The sequence below is a fragment of the Oncorhynchus nerka genome, linkage group LG4 (genome assembly GCF_034236695.1).
Source record: "Oncorhynchus nerka isolate Pitt River linkage group LG4, Oner_Uvic_2.0, whole genome shotgun sequence".
Lineage (NCBI taxonomy): Eukaryota > Metazoa > Chordata > Actinopteri > Salmoniformes > Salmonidae > Oncorhynchus > Oncorhynchus nerka.
Genome location: NC_088399.1, coordinates 23028443 through 23041959, shown reverse-complemented (window position 1 = coordinate 23041959; position 13517 = coordinate 23028443). Strand labels below are relative to the sequence as shown.

At 44.7% G+C, this 13517-nt stretch overlaps 1 protein-coding gene across 1 annotated transcript in view; it reads left to right on the top strand.

Moving 5' to 3' along the window:
- LOC115120723 (laminin subunit gamma-3-like) overlaps positions 1-13517 on the top strand; it is a 235120-nt gene that overhangs the window by 74083 nt on the left and 147520 nt on the right. Inside the window, 1 exon segment of the mRNA XM_065018086.1 lies at positions 6573-6671. Within this exon segment, the coding sequence (XP_064874158.1) occupies positions 6573-6671 (99 nt within the window).

Genomic DNA, 13517 nt, shown 5'->3' with positions numbered 1-13517 from the left:
GGATGAACGCAGAGCCCTTGTTTGGGTGTAGGGCCTGATCAGAGCCTGGAGGTACTGAGGTGCCGTTCCCCTCACAGCTCCGTAGGCAAGCACCATGGTCTTGTAGCGGATGCGAGCTTCAACTGGAAGCCAGTGGAGAGAGCGGAGGAGCGGGGTGACGTGAGAGAACTTGGGAAGGTTGAACACCAGACGGGCTGCGGCGTTCTGGATGAGTTGTAGGGGTTTAATGGCACAGGCAGGGAGCCCAGCCAACAGCGAGTTGCAGTAATCCAGACGGGAGATGACAAGTGCCTGGATTAGGACCTGCGCTGCTTCCTGTGTGAGGCAGGGTCGTACTCTGCGGATGTTGTAGAGCATGAACCTACAAGAACGGGCCACCGCCTTGATGTTAGTTGAGAACGACAGGGTGTTGTCCAGGATCACGCCAAGGTTCTTAGCGCTCTGGGAGGAGGACACAATGGAGTTGTCAACCGTGATGGCGAGATCATGGAACGGGCAGTCCTTCCCGGGAGGAAGAGCAGCTCCGTCTTGCCGAGGTTCAGCTTGAGGTGGTGATCCGTCATCCACACTGATATGTCTGCCAGACATGCAGAGATGCGATTCGCCACCTGGTCATCAGAAGGGGGAAAGGAGAAGATTAATTGTGTGTCGTCTGCATAGCAATGATAGGAGAGACCATGTGAGGTTATGACAGAGCCAAGTGACTTGGTGTATAGCGAGAATAGGAGAGGGCCTAGAACAGAGCCCTGGGGGACGCCAGTGGTGAGAGCGCGTGGTGAGGAGACAGATTCTCGCCACGCCACCTGGTAGGAGCGACCTGTCAGGTAGGACGCAATCCAAGCGTGGGCCGCGCCGGAGATGCCCAACTCGGAGAGGGTGGAGAGGAGGATCTGATGGTTCACAGTATCGAAGGCAGCCGATAGGTCTAGAAGGATGAGAGCAGAGGAGAGAGAGTTAGCTTTAGCAGTGCGGAGGGCCTCCGTGATACAGAGAAGAGCAGTCTCAGTTGAATGACTAGTCTTGAAACCTGACTGATTTGGATCAAGAAGGTCATTCTGAGAGAGATAGCGGGAGAGCTGGCCAAGGACGGCACGTTCAAGAGTTTTGGAGAGAAAAGAAAGAAGGGATACTGGTCTGTAGTTGTTGACATCGGAGGGATCGAGTGTAGGTTTTTTCAGAAGGGGTGCAACTCTCGCTCTCTTGAAGACAGAAGGGACGTAGCCAGCGGTCAGGGATGAGTTGATGAGCGAGGTGAGGTAAGGGAGAAGGTCTCCGGAAATGGTCTGGAGAAGAGAGGAGGGAATAGGGTCAAGCGGGCAGGTTGTGGGGCGGCCGGCCGTCACAAGACGCGAGATTTCATCTGGAGAGAGAGGGGAGAAAGAGGTCAGAGCACAGGGTAGGGCAGTGTGAGCAGAACCAGCGGTGTCGTTTGACTTAGCAAACGAGGATCGGATGTCGTCGACCTTCTTTTCAAAATGATTGACGAAGTCATCTGCAGAGAGGGAGGAGGGGGAGGGGAGGAGGATTCAGGAGGGAGGAGAAGGTGGCAAAGAGCTTCCTAGGGTTAGAGGCAGATGCTTGGAATTTAGAGTGGTAGAAAGTGGCTTTAGCAGCAGAGACAGAAGAGGAAAATGTAGAGAGGAGGGAGTGAAAGGATGCCAGGTCCGCAGGGAGGCGAGTTTTCCTCCATTTCCGCTCGGCTGCCCGGAGCCCTGTTCTGTGAGCTCGCAATGAGTCGTCGAGCCACGGAGCAGGAGGGGAGGACCGAGCCGGCCTGGAGGATAGGGGACATAGAGAATCAAGGGATGCAGAAAGGGAGGAGAGGAGGGTTGAGGAGGCAGAATCAGGAGATAGGTTGGAGAAGGTTTGAGCAGAGGGAAGAGATGATAGGATGGAAGAGGAGAGAGTAGCGGGGGAGAGAGAGCGAAGATTGGGACGGCGCGATACCATCCGAGTAGGGGCAGTGTGGGAAGTGTTGGATGAGAGCAAGAGGGAAAAGGATTCAAGGTAGTGGTCGGAGACATGGAGGGGAGTTGCAGTGAGGTTAGTGGAAGAACAGCATCTAGTAAAGATGAGGTCGAGCGTATTGCCTGCCTTGTGAGTAGAGGGGGAAGGTGAGAGGGTGAGGTCAAAAGAGGAGAGGAGTGGAAAGAAGGAGGCAGAGAGGAATGAGTCAAAGGTAGACGTGGGGAGGTTAAAGTCGCCCAGAACTGTGAGAGGTGAGCCGTCCTCAGGAAAGGAGCTTATCAAGGCATCAAGCTCATTGATGAACTCTCCGAGTGAACCTGGAGGGCGATAAATGATAAGGATGTTAAGCTTGAAAGGGCTGGTAACTGTGACAGCATGGAATTCAAAGGAGGCGATAGACAGATGGGTATGGGGAGAAAGAGAGAATGACCACTTGGGAGAGATGAGGATCCCGGTGCCACCACCCCGCTGACCAGAAGCTCTCGGGGTGTGCGAGAACACGTGGGCGGACGAAGAGAGAGCAGTAGGAGTAGCAGTGTTATCTGTGGTGATCCATGTTTCCGTCAGTGCCAAGAAGTCGAGGGACTGGAGGGAGGCATAGGCTGAGATGAACTCTGCCTTGTTGGCCGCAGATCGGCAGTTCCAGAGGCTACCGGAGACCTGGAACTCCACGTGGGTCGTGCGCGCTGGGACCACCAGATTAGAGTGGCCGCAGCCACGCGGTGTGGAGCGTTTGTATGGTCTGTGCAGAGAGGAGAGAACAGGGATAGACAGACACATAGTTGACAGGCTACAGAAGAGGCTACGCTAATGCAAAGGAGATTGGAATGACAAGTGGACTACACGTCTCGAATGTTCAGAAAGTTAAGCTTACGTAGCAGGAATCTTATTGACTAAAATAATTCAAATGATACAGTACTGCTGAAGTAGGCTAGCTGGCAGTGGCTGCGTTGTTGTTGTTCTATCTCTCTATAGTGCTGTTTCTTGTATTATGGTCTCTTGTTTCTTTAGAGGTTTCACTTTGTTGTCCTTTTTCATTTCCTTAATATAGTAAACAGAAACCACTCCTATACACACACCTTTCCCTTTTATATAGTATACAGTACCCACTCCTATCCTCTTTGAGGTAAACAGTACCTACACCTATCCCCTTGATATAGTAAACAAAACCTACACCTATCCCATTGATATACAAAACAGTACCTACAACTATCTTCTTAATTTAGTAAAAGGTACCCACTCCTATCGATTTGCGAAAGTGAACAGTACCTCCTCCTATCCCCTTAGTAAAGTAAACAGTAACTACACCAATGCCCTTGATATAGTAAATATCACATACTTCTATCCCCTTTGTATAAAAAAACAGTACCTCCTCCTATCCCCTTGAAATAGTAAACAGGACCAACACCTATCCCCTTGATATAGTAAACAATCCAACACCGATCACTTTGATAAAGTAAACAGCACCCACTCCTATCTTCTGAATTTAGTAAACAGTTCGTAATCCTATCCCCTTGATATAGCAAACGGTATCTACACCTACACCTATCCCTTTAATATTGTAAAAACTTCCTGCTCATATCCCCTTTATATACTAAACAGTACCTACACCTATTTCCTTAATATAGTAAACAGTAGCCACTGCTATCAACCTTGATATAGTAAACAGTACCTACACCTGTCCCCTTAATCTAGTAAACAGAACCTTATCATATCCCCTTGATATAGTAAACAGTACCTACATCTGTCCCCTTAATCTAGTAAAGACTACCAACACCCATCCCCTTCACCAGTATCCCCTTTCCTTGATATAGTAAACAGAACCTTCCTTTTGATATAGTAAACCCATCCCCTTTTGATATAGTAAACAGTACACACACCTTTCCTTTTGATATAGTAAACAGTACACACACCTTTCCTTTTGATATAGTAAACAGTACACACACCTTTCCTTTTGATATAGTAAACAGTACACACACCTTTCCTTTTGATATAGTAAACAGTACCCATCCCCTTGATATAGTAAACAGTACATACACCTTTCCTTTTGATATAGTAAACAGTACATACACCTTTCCTTTTGATATAGTAAACAGTATCCACTCCAATCCCTTTAATAGACTCACCATTTCCCACTCCTATCCCATTTATATAGTAAACAGTACCCACTCCTTTCCCCTTGATAAAGTAAACAGTACCTACACCTATTACCTTTAATATAGTAAACGGTACCTACTCCTGTCTCCTTGATATAGATACCCTTGATATAGTAAAAGTACCTACTAAAGCCCTTGATATAGTAAAAAGCACTATCCCCCCTTGATATAGTAAATAGTACCTACACCTATCCCCTTAATCTAGTAAACAGTACCTACTCCAAAGCCCTTGATATAGTAAAAAGCACATACTCCCATCCCCTTGATATAGTAAACAGTACCTACACCTATCCCCTTAATCTAGTAAACAGTACCTACTCCAAAGCCCTTGATATAGTAAAAAGCACATACTCCTATCCCCTTTATATAGTAAATAGTACCTACACCTGTCCCATTCATATAGTAAACAGTACTTCTATATAGTAAACAGTACTTCTATCCCCTTAATAGAGTAATTAATTCCCACTCCTAACCCGTTGATTTAGTATACAGTACCCAGTCTTATCCCCTTGATATAGTAAAAAGAGTGGGGTGTTAGGGTAGCCTAGTGGTTAGAGCGTTGGACTAGAAAACAGAATGTTGCAAGTTCAAATCTCTGAGCTGAGAAGGTACAAATCTGTCGTTCCCCTTGATATAGTAAACAGTACCTACACCTATCCCCTGTTATTGACCAAATACTTATTTTCCACCATAATTGGCAAATAAATTCATTAAAAATCCTACAATGTGATTTTCTGGATTGTTTTTCTCATTTTGTCTGTCATAGTTGAAGTGTACCTATGATGAAAATGACATGCCTCTCTCATCTTTTTAAGTGGGAGAACTTGCACAATTGATGGCTGACTAAATATTTTTCCCCCACTGTATCTGATTGGCAGAAAGCTTAAATTCTTGTTATTCTAACTGCACTGTCCCATTTACAGTAGCTAAAACAGTAAAATAATGCCATGATATTGTTTGAAGAGAGTGCACAATTTTGAACATGAAAAGTTATTAATAAACAAATTAGGCACATTTGGGCAGTCTTAATACAACATTTTGAACAGAAATGCAATGGTTTATTGGATCAGTCTAAAACTTTGCTCATACACTGCTGCCATCGAATTGTCAAAATTTAAATTGCACCTGGGCTTGGATAATACATTATGGCCTGTATCTTGCATTTCAAAGGTGATGGTACAAAAAAAAAAAAAAAATGGTTGCTTTTTCTTTCCCATTTCCACAAACTTTAAAGTGTTTCCTTTCAAATGGTACCAAGAATATGCATATCCTTGCTTCAGTGCCTAAGCTACAGACAGTTAGATTTGGGTATGTCATTTTAGGCCAAGATTTGAAAAAAAAGGGGCGATCCTTATAAGCATATGAAGAAACACACTTAGACATGCACAGGTGTGTGGGCATGGTATGCTTGCTCTGTTTTTCACTCTCACACAGACAAGAACTCTCCTTTTCCCTCCTCCCTCTTCCTCTCCATCCATCTCTCTCTCCCTCCATCCCTCTCTCCCTCCATCCCTCTCTCCCTCCATCCCTCTCTCCCTCCATCCATCTCTCCCCATCCATCTCTCTCTCCCTCCATCCCTCTCTCCCTCCATCCCTCTCTCCCTCCATCCCTCTCTCTCTCCATCCCTCTCTCCCTCCATCCCTCTCTCCCTCCATCCCTCTCTCCCTCCATCCATCTCTCTCCCTCCATCTCTCTCCCTCCATCCCTCTCTCCCTCCATCCCTCTCCCCTCCATCCCTCTCCCTCCATCCCTCTCTCCCTCCATCCCTCTCTCCCTCCATCCCTCTCTCCCTCCATCCCCCTCTCCCTCCATCCCTCCATCCCTCTCTCCCTCCATCCCCCTCTCCCTCCATCCCCCTCTCCCTCCATCTCTCTCTCCCTCCATCTCTCTCTCCCTCCATCCCTCTCTCCCTCCATCCCTCTCCCTCCATCACCTTCCTCAGTCTGCGAGTGTGCTGATCTGAAGTGAGGTGTGAATTACACAGGCCAGTGGAGCTGAGCAGAGTAGAAGCCAGCCCATGGGATAATTGAATTATTCTTAATAGCAACCTTGTTAAAATATTGATTCTGTGTTACAGTTCTGGAGGAAAACAATCAATCAATGAAGGTGATCAAACATGTTATCATAGAACAAAGCTTTTGATTGACACAGCTTGCGACCCCACCTAACCAATCACGGTCTGGTGATCAGGCTGTTTTCAGTGTGTGTGTGTGTGTGAAAAGAGAGCAAGCAAAGACTAAACAATCCTTGCCAGAGTAATTAATCAATGAAACAACATGTGAAACAGAGAAACAAAACAAAATACTCAAACAAATATGAATTCTGACTTTCTTACCTCTGTGTTAACCTACAGTAAGTGTCTCATGATGTTATGACCCCAGTCATGAGCAGTTTGGCCTCTGGCTAACCTTTTACCTTTACTGGATGTTGTTATTGTCTCTCCACAGGTTGTGTGACTGTGACCGCAGGGGCAGTGTGGGCGTCTGCTCTGTGCTGGATGGTGGCTGTCACTGCAGGGTTAACGTGGAGGGACAGGCGTGTGACAGGTGACTTTTATATTGTACTGTTCTTTCTTCAAAATTGAAAAATAGGCATGTGACAGGTGACCTGTGATAGGCTACTGCATCATCACCTTATATAACATAATACTACCCTCCGGTTACCACGGTGACACAGACTCCCAGGAACGTTTTCAGTGTTGCCTATTGAGTGACTGTCGCTATATTTAGCAAGTTTTCCAACCCCTCCAGCAACTTTTATTGGTAAAAGAGGCTAGCAACACGTTCAGCTACAATTCAGGCTGGCTTTAAGAAGTTTTGACACTGAGGATTTCTATGGTTTTAAAAGCATTTAGCGACTTTTCACACTCAATTCTTCCGCAAACGAGAGTGGGAGAAGCTGTCTGCAACAGAAGTCACCACAACGGTGCAGACACAGAAACACTTTGTTCTGCTTCCTACTGTTAGCACAATGGAGTACAGGATTAAGCTTTGATGCTGCCTGCTGCCGTTGTTCAACAGAACGTATCTTGACATTTTCTGGCACCGCTCTTTAAAAAAATGGAGTCGGCACGGTAACCCATTGAAAACAGGTTTTCAAACTAACTGACAAGTACATTTTTTCCAGAGTACTATACACATTATAAATGATACTGTATACTAAACAAATATATAAACACAAAATGCAACAAATTCAAAGATTTTACTAAGTTACAGTTCATATAAGGAAATCAGTTTATTTAAATTAATGAATTAGGCCCTAATCTATGGAATTCACAATCATTCAATCAAATGTATTTATAAAGCCCTTTTTACATCAGCCAATACAGATACCCAAGAAAGCTAAGGTAACTGAACTAAATGACTCGCCCCGTAGCACTCACTTCTGTTGTCATGAAGTGCTTTGAGAGGCTAGTTAAGGTTCATATCACCTCTACCTTACCTGACACCCTAGACCCACGTCAATTTGCTTACCGCCACAATATATCCACAGGCGATGCACTGCACACTGCCTTATCCCATCTGGACAAGAGGAATACTTATGTAAGAGAGGAGGAATACTTATGCTGTTCAAAGACTATAGCTCAGCATTCAACACCATAGTACCCTCCAAGCTCACCATTAAGCTCGGGGCCCTGGGTCTGAACCCCGCCCTGTGCAAATGTTTCATGGACTTCCTGATGGGCCACCCCCAGGTGGTGAAGTTAGGAAACAACACCTCCAGTTCTCTGTTCTTCAACACAGGGGCCCCACAAGGGTGTGTGCTCAGCCCCCTCATGTACTCCCTGTTCACTCATGACTGCGTGGCCACACACACCTCCAACTCAATCATCAAGTTTTCAGATGACAGTAGTAAGCCTGATTACCAACAATGACGAGACAGTCTACAGGGAGGAGGTGAGTGTGGTGCCAGGAAAATAACCTCTGACTATATGTCAACAAAACAAAGGTACTGATTGTGGACTTCAGGAAACAGCAGAGGGAGCACGCCCTTATCGACATTGACAGGACCACAGTGGAGTAGGTGGAAAGCTTCAAGTTCCTCGGCGTACACATCACTGACGATTTGAAATGGTCCACCCACACAGACAACCTCAGGAGGCTGAAGAAATGTGTTTTGGCACCTAAAACCCTAACAAACTTTTACAGATGCACAATTGAGAGCATCTTGTCGGGCTGTATCACTGCCTGGTACGGCAACTGCACCACCCTCTCCAGAGGGTGGTCTGTCCAACGCAAACTACCTGCCCTCCAGGACACCTAAAGCACCCGATGTCACAGGAAGGCCAAAAAGATCATCAAGGACAACAACTACCCGAGCCACTGCCTGTTCACCCCGATATCATCCAGAAGGTGAGGTCAGTACAGGTGCATCAAAGCGGGGACCTCAAGGCCATCAGACTGTTAAACAGCCATCACTAGGCGGCTTCCCCCCAATTACGTAACCCTGAACCTTAGAGGCTGATGCCCTATATACATTGACTTGAAATCACTGGCCACTTTAATAATGGAACACTAGTCACTTTAATAATGTTTACATATTTTTGCTTTACTCATCTAATATGTATACACTGTATTCTATTCTACTGTATTTTAGTGTATGCCCTCTGACATTGCTTATCCTAGCATTTATATATTCCTTAATTCCATTATTTTACTTTTAGGTTTGTGTGTATTGTGTGTATTGTTGTGAATTATAAGATATTACTGCGCTGTTGGAGCTAGAATCACAAGCACTTTGCTACACCCGCAATAACATGTGTATGTGTATGTGACCAGTAAAATTTGATTTGATTTTCAGATATGCATCTGTTGGTCACAGATAACGTAAAATATATTTGCCTCACAATGGGCCTCAGGATCTCGTCACGGTATCTCTGTGCATTCGAATGGCCTTCAAATGACCGTTGATAAAATGCAATAGTGTTCGTTGTCCGTAGCTTATGCCTGCCCTTGCCATAACCAAACCGCCACCATAGGGCACTATGTTTACAACGTTGACATCAGCAAACTGCTTTCCCACTCAACACCATACACATGGTCTGTGGTTGTGAGGCCAGTTGGACATACTGTCAAATTCTCTAAAACAACTTTGGAGGTAGCTTTATGGTAGAGAAATTAACATTACATTCTCTGGCAACAGCTCTGGATAGACATTCCTGGATGTCAGCATGCCAATTGCACTCTCCCTCAAAACTTCAGATATCTGTGGCATTGTATTGTGTGGCAAAACTGCGGATTTTAGTGGCCTTTTATTGTCCCCAGCATAAGGTGCACCCGTGTAATGATCATGCTGTTTAATCAGCTTTTTGATATGCCACACCTGTCAGGTGGATGGATTATCTTGGCAAAGAAGAAATGTTCACTAACATGGATGTAAACAAATGTGGGCCAACATTTTTGGACAAATAAGCTATTTGTGCATTATTTAACTAGGCAAGTCAGTTAAGAACAAATTCTTATTTTCAATGACAGCCTAGGAACAGTGGGTTAACTGCCTGTTCAGGGGTAGAACGACAGATTTGTATCTTGTCAGCTTGGGGATTTGAACTTACAACCTTCCGGTCACTAGTCCAACGCTCTAACCACTAGGCTACCCTGCCACCCCAGGAATCGTTTATTTCAGCTTATGAGACATGGGACCAGAACTTTACATGTTGAGCTTATATATTTTTTCAATGTAGTATGCTTTCATTCATAGTCACTCAGGACACGTATCATTCAGTGACGATCGGTGCCGTTTAAGATGTGGTAGGGCGATTATTTGTTTTATGAGCATGGCTTTGTTTCTATTACAGCATACTGGATGACTGTTATTCATATTCCATTCACCCAGCTCAATGTAACATCGATAGGTTTAGACTACTACATGATACTCACATTTTCCCTATACCCATCATGAGTTTGCTACAACCTGGCCTACGAATGAAAGTTTACAACGTAGGTACACAGGTCGAGGCACCCAATGGTAGGACAACAGAGTCCATGCCCATCTTCCGAAGACATCTGAAACCCTATCTCTTCAAACAGTATCTTAAATCATCATCCTATTCACCTCAACCCCCCCCCCCCCACACACACACACACACACACACAAAATAACCGATAGCTACATTATTTAGGAAAAATGTACTTTCTTTGCCAATGATATGCAGTTGTCCCATCTGGCTGTCTAAATATGAATGCACTAGCTAAGTCACTCTGGATAAGAGTGTCTGCTAAAATACTAAAATGTACAATGTAAAAATGTCGAGAGAAAAATGTGAGTAAAGAAGGTAACAAAACATTGACCAATTCAATATCGCCTCGCACACTCTTGCCTGCATCTAGCTGATCTAGGGTGTAATCATTAGCCCAACAGTTGAAAATGAGAGTTTCTATTCGACAAATTCAGGTATGTTTATCCCCGTTTGGTTCTGTTTGCTTCCTTTTAAGAAATGTTTGTCAACAGATTTGGCAGAATGAATACACCGCTGATCACACGCAAACACAGCTAACTTTCATAACAGCCACATACAAACAGCATGATCACATAATTAATAAAACCAAAATCTTGGAAGAGATCCAGTGTAGCTAACATATGTTAAACTAGCTAGCTGCCTTCGCAAGCTAAGTGAAAGTGAAAAATATACTATGAAATATAGCTAGCTCTCTCTTGCTTCTCCTTCATTTTTAAATAAATACATTTGTTCAAAACTCTTGTCTTTCTTTCAAATATTATGCACTGCAGTGGTAGCTAGCTATAGCTAATGCTTTCATTATTAGATTAATTATCTGATCCTTTGATTGGGTGGACAACATGTCAGTTCATGCTGCAAGAGCTCTGATAGGTTGGAGGAGGTCATCCAGAAGTTATCACAATTACTATGTAAGTCTATGGAAGGGGGTGAGAACCATGAGCCTCCTAGGTTTTGTAATGAAGTCAATGTACCCAGATGAAGACTGAAGGGCTCTCCGGCTACACCATGGTGATACCCTAAAGAGTGCTGTTGAGGCTACTGTAGACCATTTTATTGCAAAATGTGTTTTTTAATCTATTATTTGGTTGACATGTGAATCTTAGTATAGTCCTATCTAAAAAAGCATCACTTTTTTTCACTTTTTATTTTAATGAAATTCACTGAGGAGGATGGTCCTCCCCTTCCTTCTCTGATGAGCCTCCACTGGTATCAATGTGATGTGTTCTGGGGCCTTTCTAGTCATAATGCTTCTGAAAAGACTGGGGAAACATGATTCTTTTAGACTTTCTGTCTGTACTTAACCCTCTCTACACCCATAACACGCAACCACAATGTCTCCAGTGTTGGATTTTTCTTCACAGTTTTTTTGGCATGTTTATTTTGTTGTGTTGTGTATTATTTCATGCTTCATTGAACAAGGACTCTCTTACATAGTCCTGTTTCTAAACAACACACACACACAAACACCCACTAAGACACACAGAACCTCCCCCCAACACTCTCACCCACACACACACACACCAACTGACTCCCCTACACACACAGCCACACAAACACACACACACACACACACACACACACACACACACACACACCACCACACACGTCCAGCAATTTAACACTGGAATGATAAATATGCAGAAGATGAATGTGCAAGTAGAAATACTGGGGTGCAAAGGAGAAAAAAAAAATAACGGTATGGGGATGCGGTAGTTGGATGGGCTATTTACAGATGGGCTATGTACCCGTGCAGTGATCTGTGAGCTGCTCTGACAGCTGGTGCTTAAAGTTAGAGAGGGAGATATGAGTCTCCAGCTTCAGTGATTTTTGGAATATGTTCCAGTCATTGGCAGCAGAGAACTGTAAGGAAAGGCGGCCAAATTAGGAATTGGCTTTGGGGGTGACCAGTGAAATATACCTGCTGGAGCGAGTGCTACAGGTGAGTGCTGCTATGGTGACCAGTGAGCTGAGAAGAGTTACAGATGACCTGGAGCCAGTGGGTCTTGCGACGAATATGAAGCGAGGGCCAGCCGACGAGAGCATACAGGTCGCAGTGGTGGGTAGTATATGGGGCTTCGGTGACAAAACGGATGGCAATGTGATAGACTGCATCCAATTTGCTGAGTAGAGTGTTGAAGGCTATTTTGTAAATGACATTGCCGAAGTCAAGGATCGGTAGGATAGTCAATTTTACGAGGGTATGTTTGGCAGCATGAGTGAAGGATGCTTTGTTGCGAAATAGGAAGCCAATTCTAGATTTAATTTTGGATTGGAGTTGATTAATGTGAGTCTGGAAGGAGAGTTTACAATCTAACCAGACACCTAGGTATTTGGAGTTGTCCACATATTTTAAATCAGAACCGAGAGTTGTAATGGCACTGAAGCTCGTCTGGAGGTTAGTTAACACAGTGTCCAAAGAAGTGCCACATGTATACAGAATGGTGTCGTCTGTGTGGAGGTGGATCAGAGAATCACTCGCAGCAAGTGCGACATCATTGATGTATACAGAGAAAAGAGTCAGCCCGAGAATTGAACCCTGTGGTGCCCAAATAGAGACAGCCAGAGGTCCGGACAACAGGCCCTCCGATTTGACACACTGAACTCTGTCTGTGAAGTAGTTGGTGAATCAGGTGAGGCAGTCCTATGAGAAACCAAGGCAGTTGAGTCTGACGATAAGAATGTGGGGATTGACAGAGTCAAAAGCCTTGGCCAGGTCGATGAATACAGCTGCACAGTATTGTCTCTTATCGATGGCGGTTATGATATCGTTTAGGACCTTGAGCGTGGCTGAGGTGCACCCATGTCCAGCTCGGAAACCAGATTGCATAGTGGAGAAGGTATGGTGGGATTAGAAATGTTCGGTGATCTGTTTATTAACTTGGCTTTTGAAGACCTTAGAAAGGCAGGGTAGGATAGATATAGGTCTTTAACAGTTTGGGTCTATAGTGTCTCCCCTTTGAAGCGGGGGATTACCGCGGCAGCTTTCCAATCTTTGGGGATCTCAGACGATACAAAAGAGAGGTTGAACAGGCTAGTGATAGGGGTTACAACAATTTCGGGAGATCATTTTAAAAAGAGAGTGTCCAGAATGTCTAGCCTGGCTGATTTGTAGGGGTCCAGATTTTGCATCTCTTTCAGAACATCTATATGGATTTGGGTGAATGAGAAATGGGAGAAGCTTGGGCAAGTTGCTGTGGGGGGTGCAGGGCTGTCGACCGGGGTAGGGGTAGCCAGGTGGAAAGCATGGCCAGGCATAGAAAAATGTATCGGTGGTGACAGTGTTTCCTAGCCTCAGTGCAGTGGGAAGCTGGGTGGAGGTGCTCTTATTCCCCATAAACTTTGCAGTGTCCCAGAACGTTTTGGAATTTGTGCTACAGGATGCAAATTTCTGTTTGAAAAAGCTAGCCTTTGCTTTCCTAACTGCCTGTGTATA